The 16,120-nt window shown below is 43.2% G+C and overlaps 1 protein-coding gene across 5 annotated transcripts in view; it reads right to left on the minus strand.

Moving 5' to 3' along the window:
• ELP1 (elongator acetyltransferase complex subunit 1) overlaps positions 1-14,581 on the minus strand; it is a 40,949-nt gene extending 26,368 nt beyond the window's left edge. For 2 of the 5 annotated variants that reach the window (XM_069977996.1, XM_069977992.1), the window contains exons 1-13: positions 14,357-14,581; positions 13,281-13,447; positions 11,161-11,313; positions 10,193-10,274; positions 7,462-7,542; positions 7,284-7,369; positions 6,396-6,495; positions 6,030-6,120; positions 4,960-5,083; positions 3,160-3,250; positions 2,103-2,333; positions 1,248-1,418; positions 1,071-1,164 (exon numbers count right to left, since the gene is read on the minus strand). In XM_069977996.1, the coding sequence (XP_069834097.1) occupies positions 1,071-1,164; positions 1,248-1,418; positions 2,103-2,333; positions 3,160-3,250; positions 4,960-5,083; positions 6,030-6,120; positions 6,396-6,495; positions 7,284-7,369; positions 7,462-7,542; positions 10,193-10,274; positions 11,161-11,313; positions 13,281-13,430 (1,454 nt within the window). In that variant the 5' untranslated portion in view covers positions 13,431-13,447; positions 14,357-14,581. Of the gene's footprint in view, positions 1-1,070; positions 1,165-1,247; positions 1,419-2,102; positions 2,334-3,159; positions 3,251-4,959; positions 5,084-6,029; positions 6,121-6,395; positions 6,496-7,283; positions 7,370-7,461; positions 7,543-10,192; positions 10,275-11,160; positions 11,314-13,280; positions 13,448-13,899; positions 14,017-14,214; positions 14,296-14,356 lie in introns of those variants that run through there. The other 3 variants (XM_069977993.1, XM_069977995.1, XM_069977994.1) reach the window with 3 other exon arrangements.
• Between the last annotated feature and the right edge of the window lie 1,539 nt (positions 14,582-16,120).

The following is a 16,120-nucleotide window of genomic DNA, read 5'->3' on the forward strand; positions in this document are numbered from 1 at the left end:
CGGTAAACGCCTACTTTGTAGATATTAAAAATGTAAATATAATTTTTTTTTTAGAAAAGTGAGGATCTTAGCAAACTATTTGATCAAACAGAGTGTACCATGTCACCAACGTTGGTGACATGGTACACTCTGTTTGATCAAATAGTTTGCTAAGATCCTCACTTTTCTAAAAAAAAATTGTAGATATTAAAAATTAAAATATAGAGTAGGCGTTTACCGTGTGTACGCTGGGAGGAGTATATACAGTAAGCCCTTACACCTGTTGGTTGCTGTTGCACCTTTTGTTTTTTGTCTGTACTTAAAGAGTAACTGTCATATTTTTTTTTATTGCAGAAATTAGTAGTATAAGCGATTTTAAGAAACTCTGTAATAGGTTTCATCAGCCAAAAAAGCCTCCTTCTGTCCTCAAGAAGCAATTTCCCAGCCTCCCCCCCTGACTTCTTATCTGTGCATTATCAGGCAAACACGTCTTCATTACAGAGAAGCCAGTGAAGACGGCTCTGCTCTCTCCATTGTAAGCCTATGAAGGGAGGAGGGGCCGACGGAGATGAGGGAGCAAGAAGGGGTGACATGAAGGTCAGCTGTTTGTAGACTGTCTGGGCACCTAAACCGCAGGATTCTGGGGTCAGAAAGGTCAGTGCTTATCTATGAACTTACTGAGAGAAGATTACAGGGTGTTGTGCTGTGCAGAAATCCTCCGTGCTCAGTCACTCCTAACAGCCCCTCCCCTCTCCATAGCCACATAATGGAGACAGAAATCCTGCTTCATTTGATGTGAGGGGGGAGGCTGGGAGATTGCTTTTTTAGTCCAGAAGGAAACTCTTTTAGTACATAAAACCTATTACAGAGTTTCTTAAAATCGCTTGTACTGTTGATATTTAATGTTTTTTTAAAAAAATGGCCCTGAAATGACAGTTACGCTTTAAGCCACAAGCAGCGTGCAACCTGCAGTGTGAACAGAGTCATAGATGTGCTGCCAAAATTTTTGGAAGTTTTAAAAGTTGAATCAGGTCACTGGGGCTGCGCAAAGAGGTAGAAGCAGTCGGGAAAGCATACAACTGAAACACTACCTGCATTCCTTTTCCAGTACAGGCATCTGTGTGTTTAGTTTATATCCATCTCCAGGGACTGCTTTTACATTACAATCCTTCACTGAATCAATTCCTAAAATAAATAAATAAATATTATTTTTGTATATTATTTAAGAGACATGTAACTTCAGTTTCACCATATTATACTTCACATACCATATCGGCAGATATATAGTGTATTGTCAGCATCAAGGACTGCAAAGTCGCCGCTCTTCTCAGGATCTGTATGGAAAGTGACAGCATTCACAGCATGTGGGAACTGCATAGAAAATGTGCACATAGGGGGAGGAACCACAGCTTGACCGAAGGACGTCACCAAAACCTTGTCTGCAGAAGAAGAGACATAGCACACTGTAGTCACTAAACATTGCAGATACCTTTACAGCATATACAGATTTGCTACTAAAGGAATATCTAGTCAAGATGTGGACCCTGTGTAAGCAATGATATCATGATAGTATACAATGGAAGAAATTGCCAAGAACACACTTAATGAGAATAAGCAATTGCTTAAAAGGCTTTCACACATCTGCAAAACACCGTCTGTGCCCGGACAGTATCCTGCTGACTGAGCCTCAGAGCTCCCAGTATCCTGATTCATTAAAGGGGTAGTGCAGTCTAAAGGATTTTTTCACTAAATAACACACATTACAAAGTTATACAATATTGTAATGTGTGTTATTTAAGTGAACGGCTCCCTTTCCCATGCCCCCCCCCCACCCGACCGTGGACCCGGAAGTGTGATGCACCATACTTAAGGAATCACTGTCAACCCCGGCCGCCATCTTGGGACAATCACGTCATCTTCAGGAGGCCGGCTGGACCGCTCCAGTGCGTCATCAGCTGCTCAGCCGCGATTGGCTGAGTTCTGTTATGCTCAGCCAATCGCGGATAAGCAGCTGATGAGGCGCCAGAGTCAGTACAGTGGTGCAAACTTTTAAACAGTTTTGGAACTCCTGGCATTATAATGAATGCAGAATTAAAAGGAATATAAACATTAAAAGTTCTTACCGCCATCAATAACGGCCACATCCGTCTGTCCTCCTGAACCATGCCCACCGCTGCGGTCTGTACTCCAGGCCCAGTCATAGCAAAGATATTGCCATCCAGTGCATACAATATGGAGTCTGTAGGAGATCTCAGGGTCCCACACTACAGACACAACCCTCTTGTTTTCCTCACTGCCAAAATGTAAGCTTTGCTTCAGGTACCAGTGATAATTTCCAACTACCCAGAGCTGAACTAAAAAGCAACAACATAAGATCAATAAACTGATGCAAAAAAAAGTCTATGCACTAAACACAGAATCAGGAGAAAACATGTAGCGGGTTTTTAACTTTATAAGACCCACCCCTGATTTAAAATAAAAATATTATTTGATGCTAATTAAATTTCCCTGGTGGTCTAAGGCAGTGAAGGGGTCAAAGCTCTGCTACATAAACATACCCACAGGCACACACAAACCTCTGCTACATCTGAGACATTACTAAAGGTACTGCATGTCCTACAGCTCGCTTCTGGGTAAGTTCCCAGGGGCTTTTACATGCAGGAATCTGGAGGTGATGCACATTACCTCCATATTCCTCTCCTGCCTGGCGTTGATCTCACTGATGGGTGTCAGGCAGGAGAAGGTAGAGGACTGTGCAGCTATCAGGAGCTGCACAGGTCACTCAGTGGCCGGCACAGATATAAATTAGCGCTTTGCCTGACCATTAGTGAAGTAGTCAGGGCGGTCTGACAGTGTTGGGTTGCCTTGTCACTGGAATAGGAGACGCAGGCACTTTTTAACCAGATATTTTCTTGTTAAAAATGCGTCTTATAAAATGAAAATACAGTAAGTATAGAATGGTATAGGATGGCTATTGTACTACAGTAAGGTGGGGGTTATCATTAAGGCGCTCTAAATGATGCCCCCAGTGTATTCATATGTGTATATTATGCAAACAATGATCACAATGCATTAAATATATAGAGTTTTTCATTTCTATTTTTCAGTCAAGCAAACAAACTAAACTCGATGTACCCAAATTAGAAATGGAAGGAAGTTCATATATTTTTTTGTACTTACCATAAGTATTAGATTTAGAACCTTCCTTCTCAATATCCTGAAGCCAAACAGCTAAAATGGTTGAATCAGAGTTCCACAGGAGTTCTCTCACCTGGACCAAAAACAATAGAAATATATTGTACAACTTTTAATATAAAGCAAAACTAAGCCACATTGGGGACATTTATAAAGACTGGCGAACTTGTGCATCGGTCTTAAGAAAAGATCCGCCCCCATTTACCTGTCCGGATTTACTATGAGGCACAAGCTTCTGAGTAAAGCCAGCAGGACCTGCGCCTACAGCAGTAATTGCTCAGAAGTCTACACCTGCTCTCCGGATTTCTCCATGGTTTACACCTGTTTCCAGGCCACATCTTCAGTCAATATTTTTCATTCTGAGTCTATGAAAAATTATTAATTGACTATGCTGGCAGCCTGGGGAGTCGCAATCTCTCCACAGCAATAGCTATAATCAGAGTGGATGTCAGCAGTGAGGCCCACTGTGATCAATACCTTTTGACATGTCTGATGACATGTCAAAAGCTATTTGTATGGACAGTGCGCATTTAAAGGGCAACTATCACCAGGTCAGACGAATCTAACCTGCTGATATGTGACTTTAATAACACACCAGTGCACGTTTCAGCTGAATAAGCCTTTTTCATGCAGTGTTTGAAAAGGGATTATTCAGCTAAAACGTTGCACACTGATGTGTGATTAAAATAAAAGTTTTTTTTGGATGAGCTGTCTCCTCTTTTTTGAGGAGGAAGGTAAAACACATACCTTCCTCCTCAGTGTGCCTGGCGCTACAGGGTGCGATCAGCAGGTTAGATTTGTCTAACTTGCTGATAGATCCCATTTAAGTTTTAGCTAGTTGTTCTATTGTAAGAGTTTTGGAACAAGCTGTGTATTATCTATGGTCTGCTAGTGTGTATGTTTAGGATGTCCTGAACATGTGAATAGACCCCAATATGTATCGTCAGTAAAATGTGAGTAATACCACAGCCTGGTACGGCTTGACTGCTATGAAGCGTGTTTACTAATATGTTCACATAACCTGGTTGTTAACAAACTTGTCAGGATAGTTGTCCTTAGCTACCAGTCTGTTACAAGAAGTTGGCAGAGATGTAGGGGAAGGAGTATTAAGTGAATATCGAGTGACTAAGGGAAGAACAGCTAAGAAGTGACCCAGAGGGAAAAGAGGAGAGAGCTGTTGTAGCATGGAGGTGTTTGCTGCACCCTCCCCTGAGGGGAACAGGGTGGTTTTTGGAGATGGACCCTAGTCCAACACCTGGGAAGAGTGTGTTCTCCAGATATCATGATAACTCTGCCTTGGTGTGGTGTTTTGTGTGACATCAACTTGTCTTTTTGTGTCTGGTTTCCTTTGCATCTACACTTTCTTGGGCGACCCCATGACTCACTGGCCAAATGCAGTATTGGGGTGTGCCCTGGGGGTAACGTCCATGCCATCAATATCAGTGCAAACCCCCTAATCTTAAGGGGAGTGCAGGAGCCATTGCCCTGTGACCTCTGGCCGTGGAGCATTGCAAGTCCCAGCAAACCAGCAGTTGCACCCTCCCATAGCTCATCTCCCTTGTCCGATCTGAACGCTAACTCCCTCCTGGACAGGTACATTAAGGGCCCAGTTAAACTGGAGGATTATTGTGCGAAAAATCTTTATGTAGTTTAAATTTAATTGATAATCTTCCCTCCAAAAATCTTTTAAGCTGACCATAAAATCATAATTTGTTTACAGAAAACAGACTGCCCACCGTTTCTAAAGACAAACCCATGTGAATAAGGGAACCAGGTCAGACCCACCTGAACATCTCCTTTTGCAAATGGTAGTGTAAATTCTCCATGTACAAGCCCATTCTTCTCAAAGAAAATGACATCATGTTTGTTGGGCTTGCTCTGAGTAGAGGCGATTAGACTACCGGAAGGCCTTGAGTTTAAAATAGTAAGATTAGGCGATACAAATAATACAACAATACCTTGCATTTCAAATCTTATTGGGTATTATAACAAACTACACAATTTTTAAACGGAATCAGTCAGAAGATTCAAGCTGCCCTAACCAGAAACCGGCTCCCTCAACCATGACTACACTTTATTCCAATACGCTGCAGCATTTCTGAGAGAAAATAGTTTTAGACTATAGTTTAGGCTTCAACCCACTCAGTTTTACTGACAAGTCCCTCCCTTTACTCAAGTAGGTTTCAACAGTTCTGAAAAGTGTTTTTAAAAAGGAGCCATGCATTAATTTGGTGTAAAGTAAGGGAGGAGGGAGGTGTGGGAGACCGGGAGAGTGCTTGAGAAGGCCTGGGCTTTGTGCCTGCAGCTGATTCAGTCTGCCTGATCAAGGTGATCCACACTGTTAGTGAAAGGTAAATCAAGACTTCCCTCTCATCTCTCACCAGCCATAATGCTCTGGGCAGCCATCCATTGTGTAAATACCAGTGTAACTATGCTGTATGTCCACAGTGATCTCTCCTTCCCTTTAGCTTGTTTCCTTAATTTCTGCTCACACAGCACCTAGCAAAGCCACAGCATCAGTAACACCAACATTCCCAGCATGCCATCTTTAGTAAGATGCTGTGTAAATCATCAGCCCAGCACACTGCAATCAACAGCACTACGTCACTGGCACAGAAGAGAGAAGTATGCCCAGTGCCAGAGAAAAAAGGGAAAGGAGGTCCTTAAAACTAATGGCAAATAGTCCAGCCCTGGTCAAATTCCCCAATATGGAAAGAATGAGAAATAGCTGTTCCTCATGTGGGGGACTCCACCACTGTAGAGTTACTCTAACAATATGATTTTAAAAATCTTTTGGGATAACTGTTACACTTACATTTGTAAGAATAAATAACAATAAGGAGAGTAAAACTCACTTCCAAGACAGCGCCTGCTCCAATCCCTCCACAGGTTCACTGGTAGACTGTAAGGATAGCTCTCTGTTCCACACTCTTACCTTACGGGAGCCTGTGAGACAATGTGGAGGGGAGCTGTATAAATGTTTATATTGCTACTTCTGTGCCTGCAGCAGCACTGGGCAGAGCAGGGCAGTGAGGACCAGGGCTTGGACAGCCCTGCAGTTCCCGACACAAACTTTGGTAGAATCAAAAAAGCCTGTATTGCCTCTTACTGCTGCCACATGTAAAATCATATATATTAAATAATATATTTAGTTTAATGAAGTTATATTACAATATAATATATAGGTATAATTTAATATGAGCCTTTCACTTTCTTCCTACCTGTCTTCGGACATACAGCACTCACTGCAAAGAGCTGGCCATCACCTCTCCAGGTAACACGAGGTCTGTGGTCATCCCAGGGCATAGCAGGTTGTACACTCTAGAACAAAGGATATTCTATATGTATAAACTATTTTTTTTATATTAATCAACTCATTGCAGTAAGATTCAGGAAATCTAGGAACCACACCTCCAGATACTGGGTGCATCTACTCTAAACAGTGGAGGTTACATGAGGTCCTTTATCAACTGGTGGCATAAAGTTATACAGATTTGTAATTTACTTCTATATAAACATCTCTAGTCTTTCAGTACTTATCAGTTGCTGTATGTCCTGCAGGAAGTGGTGTATTCTTTCTAGTCTGACACAGTGCTCTCTGCTGCCACCTCTGTCCATGTCAGGAACTGTCTAGAGCAGTAGCAAATCTCCAAAGAAAACCAGAGGTGGACAGAGGTGGCAGCAGAGAGCACTGTGTCAGACCTGAAAGAATACACCACTTCCTTCAGAAAACGCAGTAGCTGATAAGTACTAGAAGACTTGTAATTTTCTTCTATTTAAAAATCTCCACTCTATATAACTTTCTAACACCAGTGCATTTGAAAGAAAAAATATTCCCAGGAGTATCCTTTTAACTAAGAAATCTAGCTCATTGTCTGCAGGAGGGGTATAGGCAATGCAATGGAGAAAATTTTTAGCTTTGTGTCCAACTTCTAATGGCAGTAAAGTATATCCTTGCTCTCCTGTGTCCCTCAATGATGAGAAAGATATTATGCTATCTAAACACAAATGATCCCTGTAAGAAAATGACAGTGGGGGCCACTGAACCAGCTCCATTGGCATAGCAGTGGCCTCATACCATTATACTATGGCACGCGCATCTGGCATACCGTTACTTTCTGCTTGGCCGCCTGCTTTCCTTCAGATCCATGGAATTGCGTCTCTTTTTTGCCCCAGCCAACTGTTATAAATTTTCCTGGATATAAACACAAAAGGCAGAAGATCTTTATACAATCTCATTTAATATTGTGTCACTCCCAGACGTCACATTGCTGACACATACATTACCTTCTCCAAAATCCTCCTGATGGATCTTTATTTCAGCAATTGGTTCAAAGTCTTTTGTCATCAAAATGAGGGTCTGCTGACCTAGAACAACAAAAAAGGATTGGTCATGACTCCAAATTACAGATTTATGGACTTTACATTGTAACACACAAAAATACAGTATATAGTAACAAAACAATAAATTGTATGAGAACACATCAGCTATTGACTTCCACCGTATAAAACCGGATACTGCAAAAAAAAAAAAAAAAAAAAAAAATTTCTTCTTTTACTGTGTCAGCCTGGGTAGTAGACAATGCATTACTGTACAGTATGTACAATACAGTCCCTATGGACATGTGCATCCCAGGGTTTTTTCCCTAAACACACAAACATGTACAAATAACGAAAAAAGCCTTCACAGACATACTTCAAATGTAAATATAATGTTTTTTTGTTTTGTTTTTCTTTACATTTTATGGCAGCAGTAATATATGATAGGCCCCCCTGCTGCCACCAATGGCTGTGTTGGCAACTGCAGGACTCCTCGAGCCCTGGTCCCGACACAGTTAGTATATCTAGCACTGCATGCCACATGCAATAGTATCTTCTGATGTCTATTCTAATGCATGTTACCATTAGAATAAACATTCCCCTGTCTGAAAGCTGTGCCAGTAGAGCTACAGACACGGCACAGGGAAGCAGGGTTATCCCCACTAGCTCTCCCACAGGGTGCGGCGCTTCTGAAACAGACATCTTTCCCAAGTGTAATGTCTATTCTAATACAAACATGCATTAGAAGAGAAATCAAAAGAGACTCAGTATTAGGGTGCCTTCACACGAAATCCGCTGCGGATCCCCCGCCGCCGAGAGCATACATTACCTGCTCGGCGACATGGCTGCATGTAAGGCTCCGGTCCCGCTCAGCCAATCAGCACTGAGCCTTACATACAGCCGTGTCGCCGAGCAGGTAATGTATGATCTCGGCTGCGGGGGATTAACTCACATACTAACAGCGGGATGTCAATGCTGCTGCGAGTATGTGCTCTCATAGGGATGAATGGCACTGGATCCGCAGCGGATTTCGCAGTGTGAAATCTGCTGCGGATCCGGTACGTGTGAAGGCACCCTTAGGGCTGGGCGATTATGGCCTAAATCTACATCACAATTCATCATCACATACATCATCAAAATCACAATGAATTGAACTTGTTACCTCTATCACAATTATTTAAAGATTATTATGCCGTGTCCCTCTATAAGCCGTACCCCTTTTTACAAGCGACACCCATTTGGGGGTGCCAAACTGGCAAATTTTTGTTTCAGTGGCTTTTTTTCTTGGTTAATTGAACTAAAGCTAGGATGCTTCTAATAAACTGCATATATCTTTGCATGCTTTATATATTGTGTGTACTATGCTATATCAATACACAGTGCAATGTGAGATATACATATATATATATATATATATATATATATATATATATATATATATATATATATATATATATTAGTGAGCACTTTGTGTCCTCTCTTTACATAGAAAGCCCAGTGCACACCATAGGCAGTTGGCAGATGCTGGTGGTGGCTGGGGCTAGAGGCTGTGCGGCAGCCGGGAGAGATATCTCCTAAGTCCAAGCAGGCTCCTCTGTGGCGGCTATTCGAAGTTGATGCTGCCGGCGGGTGCTGGCTGAGTGGGGCGGGTGCTGACAGAGAGCTGAATTTTTTTGAAGATTCGTGAAAAATCCAAACTGAAAAAAAACGACCTGCAGCAGATCAGGTCGGTCAACCAAGGTAATAATCAGTTTTGTTTTTTCACGATTAATCGCCCAGCCCTTCTCAGTATCACTAGTGCTGCATGCAGTATGTAACTGTCCTAGGACCAGAGCTTGAGTAGCACTTGCAGTTCCCATCACAGCCACTGAAGGCAGTAGAGGAGTAGCAAAGTCACTGATGTATCAAGGCTAGGTTCACACTGCATTTGTGTCTATGCTTATACTTTTGAAAAGGATACAGCAGAATCTATTGGAATACAATATAACTTTAATGTACAGCAACACAGTGCAGACTACTATGCTATTCTATACAGCAAAATAAATAAAGAAAAAGGAATAAAATGAATAAGTAAGCAATGAAATCAATGTTTAAAGGGAACCAATCACCGGAAAAATCGATATGAGGCCAATAATATGTGCTTATACACCCTCTAACACACTTCCCACACATGTATCTATAGCAGCTGTCCCTGCCCCTAACACCCCAAAATCATCCTTTGATCTTGTCCTCGCCATATGCTAATTCCAGGAAGGTAGTCATGTGGGCGTTTAGTCCAAGGTAGTCGCGGCCTTGGGGGGCGGGGTATCGATGCCTCTATGGGCGTCATACACAGCCCCTGTCACTGCATCATAATCCAGGGGCGGGGCTGGGACTATGTAACTGAGATCCAGCATAGCGGCTCCATATATATATAGCAGCTACTATAGATACATGTGTGGAAAGTGTGTTAGAGGGTGTATAAGCACATATTATTTGCCCTTATATCGATTTTAGAGGTGATTGGTTCCCTTTAAGTACCAATCTTTTTGTTAAGTATAAAAACGATTATATTTATAAAGGTGCCACAACATTTAGTTATCTACTTACTGATGTCTATACTTCTGCATTACAAGCAGGAAGAAACCAATAGTGAGTAAAGTCTGTGCCTACCATATTGAAATAAGATATGCCCATCTCCCTTATACAAGACACATACCTGTTATAAGGAGAACAAGTTCCTGATCAGGACTCCAACTCATAGTAACAATACCACTATCCACACTGCCGACACATTCCAACTGTAAGGGAAAAATATCATATAAGCTTAAGGCTCGGTTCACACTGCAATTTTTTATCCATTTTAGAACATTTAAAGTGTCACTGTCGTTATTACTTTCAAAATCTAAATCAGCAGGAGATGTGTTATAAAGCAAGTTTGCAAATTACATTCATGTTTCCCAGGTCATCTGGGCGATCACAGAGAAGGCAGTCATGTGACTGAAAGACACATTGAGCCATGACACTCTGTACTGGCCGGGATTTCACATTTCCTATTTTCAACTAGTACAAGACTAAAAAGCTTCAGAAGACTGGACCTGGATACCAGTAAGTATACATTTGGTATATAGCTGCCTGCAGGAGACTGGACCTTAATACAGTAAGTATAGCTAAGGAGACTGGACCAGGATACAAGTAAGTATAGCTGTTTGTCATGTGTAGGCCTTTGTCATGACAACCTGACCAGTATTGATGATATCACACTTGAGGCATACAGGGACAGTACACACAGACTAATGGTGCCAAAAACATCCAAACAGAAGACAAGAATAAAAAAAAAAAAAAAAAGCAAAAATAAAGTATTGCATTCACACCGCAGTGGCTTCGCTTGGGATAGTATACTTTTTTCTACTCTATAGAATTCTGTGTGTGTTATATCATAAAGCGGCATCCACTGAATAATTTTTTTTAAAACTACACAGCTCTGAGTCTATAGGTGACAAACACCAGAGTATGCCTATACAGTGGCATCCATCAGAAAATCCTCCTGATGTATACCTCTGACAACAAAATAACTATACACATCTATCTAAAATGTATATCTATCTCTATACTCATACATACGTATATTGAAAAAAAGTTACTGGACGCAATATATGTTTTATAGAAGAAATATAACACAATTACCTGGCCAGTGTTGAGATTACATAGAATGACATCACCCGTGGCAGTAGCGAGGCACACAGACTCCTGATCAGGAACATCTTGTATCCCTACTACCTGACCACTTCCATCCTCTGGTAGGAAATTCTCAGCAGTTAAAGAGACATCTGTAATAATCTGGGGAATAGAAATAGGCATATCAGTGAGTTATAATAGCAGTAGAGATGAGCGCATCTGACTCCCAGTGGCTGAAAAAGTTGGAAGCAGCTCCAAATGCATCCAACTTCTTTAAAGTGACTGTACCATCAGGCCTGGGCTGAAGCACTGGAGGCAGGCTGACCCACCCCCGGTGGGAGGAAACCTCCGCCCCCCTATGATACTGCTCCATTAGAATCAATGGAACCCTATCATAGAGGGGCGAGGGTTTCCTCCCACTGGGGGTGGGTCAGCCCGCCTCCAGTGCTTCAACCCAGGCCTGATGGTACATTCAGTTTAAGTTCAACTGCTGCATGGTCCCTATCCCGCTCGTTGTACGGATCGGTATGGATCTGAAACTCAGACCTGGACTGATCAAAATTTTTACCGTGTCTCTATGAAATGTCAAAAGTTTTGCAAAACGACAGTGACACTTTAAATACATTGCTTTACAGTGGTACTTCAGAGACAAAAAACAAAAGGTTTTTAAATCAGCTGGCGTCAGAAAGTTATACAGATCTGTAAATTACTTCTATATAAAAATCCCCAGTTTTCCAGTACTTATCAGCTGTTGTATGTCCTGCAGGTAGTGTATTCTTTCCAGTCTGACACAGTGCTCTCCACTGCCCCCACAGTCCATTTTGGGAACTGTCCTGAGCAGGAGAGGTTTTATGGGGATGTTCTACTGCGCAAACAGATCAATACAGTATGTATGTACTGCACTAATCCATTAGATGGGCATTCTATTGGTACAGATTGCTGTAGGTAGGCTGTATCAACTGCGAGTCAGGCAGCCACAGGGTCATGGGGAGCCAATGCATACTACTGCACCACCAATGACACATTAAGGCATTTAAATGCTCCTGTCAGCATTAAAACGGCATCTAAATGATTAAATAAGTGGAATAGCTATCAGTCAATGCTTGCTATCAGCTATATAACTTATCAAATAAAAATGCTTCCTTTTCCTGTTATCAAGCATATACCCCTGCTAAGCATCCCTCTTCTGCTTAACGTTTATCCACATTGAAAAATCTGCTTTAGGGTATATTCACACGAACGGGCTCGCAGCGAGATTCTCGCTGCGAGCCTGGCAGGTCCTGGCAGTTCCCATACACTACATACTTGCTGCGGTCTAAACGAGCGCAGCGAGTATGTAATTCTGCCGCCCTTAACCCCTTCTGCTCCCTCCCGGCTCCCCCGCTGTAAGCATACATTACCTCTCTCCTCGCTGCACGGGTCCGGCGTCCTGCTCTCCCGTCCGGCCAATCAGTGTGTTGCCCAGCTGCAGCCACTGATTGGCCGGACGGGAGAGCAGGACGCCGGACCCGTGCAGCAAGGACAGGTAATGTATGCTTACAGCGGGGGAGCCGGGAGGGAGCAGAAGGGGTTAAGGGCGGCAGAATTACATACTCGCTGCGGTCGTTTAGACCGCAGCAAGTATGTAGTGTATGGGAACTGCGAGGACCTGCCAGGCTCGCAGCGAGAATCTCGCTGCAAGCCCGCCCGTGTGAATATACCCTAAAAAACACTTTTGTTTACTGGTTATGACTTGTAGCAGCCAAGTGATTACACTACAAGTCTAAGGAGGAGGAGTGCCTGGGAATAGGGATGGTCCGAAACTGCCGAGGTTCGGGTTCGTATGAACCCGAACGCTCGGCATCAGATTCTCGCTGTCTGCCTGCTCCGTGGAGCGGGTGGATACAGCAGGAGTAACGCCTGGAAAACTGGGATACAGCCTATGGTTATGGCTGTATACCAGTTTTCCAGGCGGTCCTCCAGCTGTATCCACCCTCTCCACGGAGAGGGCAGACAGCGGGGATCATTTCCAAGGGTTCGGGTTCGTATGACCATCCCTACCAGGGAACACACACACGCTGCAGAGAGGGAAAGACAGCTAAGAAGACAATGAAGCAGAAATCAGAGAGAGCGGTTTAGAAATCAATCACCTGCTCTGTATTAGGATCCAGCTCCACAAAGCCATAGGATGATCCAATGAGAATGGTTCCAGTATCTGTATGCACTGAGATGCATTGTGGAGCACCAATACCCTGAGCTGAGCCACAGTACAAAGACTTCAGTAACTTCAAGTTCCGCATAATGAATTATAAAAGATCTGTAGAGAAAAGAAAATCAAAGTATTAAGAGAATGTGAGGTACAAATATGACGATACTGCGAAGAGTGTCCATCACTTCAGGAAATTGGCAGTAAGAGGCTCTCATATCCAATACAGAATTTAAAGGGGAAGTCCAAAAAAAATATCTTCAAATCAACTGGTGTCAGAAAGTTATACAGATCTGTAATTTACTTCTATTAAAAAAATCTCCAATCTTTCAGTACTTATCAGCTTCTGTATGTCCTGCAGGAAGTGGTGTATTTTTTCCAGTCTGTCAGAAACTGCAGCATTAGCAAATCTCCGTAGCAAACCTCTCTTGCTCTGGACAGTTCCTGACATGGACAGAGGCAGCAGCAGAGAGCTGACTGGAAAGAATATACAACTTCCTGCAGGGCATACATCAGCTAATAAGTACTGTACACAACATCACAAGACCACACCACCACATTGCCTCCTAGAGATGGAATCAGGTGACAGATGGCGGCGAGCTGCTTGCAGGAGGATGGTCACACGTGAGCAGCAGTGGTGAAGTATATTAAAGGATTTATCATGCAGTCCTATAGTGAGATCCTTTTAAATGGCCATAGGAACCAGTCACAGCTCCCATAGCAACCAATCAGAGCTCAGCTTTCAAGTGTCACATTGCTCTGGTAAAACTAAAGCTGAGCTCTGATTGGTTGCTACTAGTAACATAAAGAATATAATTATAAGCGGGCTTGATCAATCTTTCCCCTATCATTTAATACACCTGCATGACTCTCCTTACATTATACACTAAGACCAACACATCTGCTGACCATGTAAACCCTATGCCCAGAGGAAGCACGTGACATCTCCCTACTACACCATCACTCAGGTACACATTGTAACATCCAGCTCCTGAACTACAAGCAGTTAATAGACGGTACCTGTCCACGTTTCCTAGTTAACCACACAGTGACAGCAGCGCTCGGCTCAAAAATAAGACGTCAGAACCTATCGACCCTATGTCTGTCCGTTATTAAGCAGCCGTATCTCTATGGAGAAAGACATTTTTCCGGCGACCGAGGCCCATTGTGTGCTACGGGAATGGCATCTCTAAAATGGCTCCTTAGGTTAGAGACAAAAGTAAAGAAGTAGTTGTGCCTCTACGGTAGATCGTCTGCACTGCGACGCATGCGCAGCCGGGTTAAATAGTGTGAATGACGTCACGTGACCCTATATCGAAGAGGCTTCGTTACTTCATGCTGCCTCTTTGCGGCAGTGATATCTATCTTATGAAGTAGAAGTTTACGGAAGTGGTGTTAGCATTTTGTAATGCAAAGCTGACCAACCATTTCACTTGTAGCATTGGAAGACAGAGAAGACTGTGGATACAGACGGTTGCCACAAGGTGGCGATAGCTCCACAGCTTGATCCCCAACCACAGATGCATTGCTGAGCTATCAGATAGGGGACTGACCTAATCGGTTAAAGGGGTTATCCAGCGCTACAAAAACATGGCCACTTTCTTACAGAGACCGACCCACTTTTGTCTCCAGCTTGGACAGGGTTTTGCTGCTCAGTTCCATTGAAGTGAATGGAGCTTAATTGCAAACCACACCTGAACTGGAGACAAGAGTCCTGCTGTCTCTGAAAAAAGTGGCCATGTTTTTGTAGCGCTGGATAACCCCTTTAATTAAAGGGGTTATCGTGATTTAAACACAAAACACAGCTGCTTCCTTCCTATTAAGGGTAAAAACAGACATGGCCCATATGTCCTGGCTCTGGTGTCTTTTGGGCACTGTTATTGTGGCGATGATGGTTGGGGACCCCACATGAATCAGGAACCTTGAAGTGGTGTGTGGGCCTACACTCTTTGATTAAATTGTAACTTCTGATTTTAGATTTAGACTAGATTTACACGTAACGTATCCGCAGCAAGTTTGCAGCGAAATCCGCTGTGGATACCTCTCCTGTCATTTTCAATGTGATTACATACTAGCAGCGGGATTGTCTTCCCGCTGCTAGTATGTAAGTCCCGGCCTCATTAACCCCCCGCCCCCAGGAAGATACTTTACCTGCTCCACGATCCGGCTGCATCTGAGGCTCCCGTAGTTCCTGCTCAGCCAACCAATGCATGGCCCCACCACAGTCACTGATTGGCTGCACGGGACCTCCAGGAGCCTCAGATGTGGGCGGATCACGGAGCAGGTAAAGTATCTTCCCAGTGGCGGGGGGTTAATGGGGCCAGATGACAATCCCGCTGCGAGTATGTTATCACATTGAAAATTACAGGAGAGGTATACGCAGTGGATTTCGCTGCGAACTTGCAGCGTGAAATCCGCTGTGGATACTTTACGTGTGAATCTAGCCTGAAAGTGAATGTACTACTAGGTACAACGCTTGGTGTTTTTTACATGTACAGAGCAGTTCTGGCACCGGGATATTGGTGCAGCAGTCCTTTTTTTTTTTTTAACTGCCACCTAGTGTTTGTGCATGTCACCAGTATATAAGGTAGATATGTCCGCCCCTACAGTACAAGAATAGAACCTCAGATAAGTTTCCCCCCCCTTAAAGTGACTCTGTACCCGCAATCTGTTCCCTCCAAACCACTTGTACCTTCGGATAGCTGCTTTTAATCCAAGATCTGTCCTGGGGTCCTTTCGGCAGGGGATGCAGTTATTGTCCTAAAAAACAACTTTTAAACTTGC

Source organism: Dendropsophus ebraccatus, chromosome 7, assembly GCF_027789765.1.
Source record: "Dendropsophus ebraccatus isolate aDenEbr1 chromosome 7, aDenEbr1.pat, whole genome shotgun sequence".
NCBI classification, from domain to species: domain Eukaryota; kingdom Metazoa; phylum Chordata; class Amphibia; order Anura; family Hylidae; genus Dendropsophus; species Dendropsophus ebraccatus.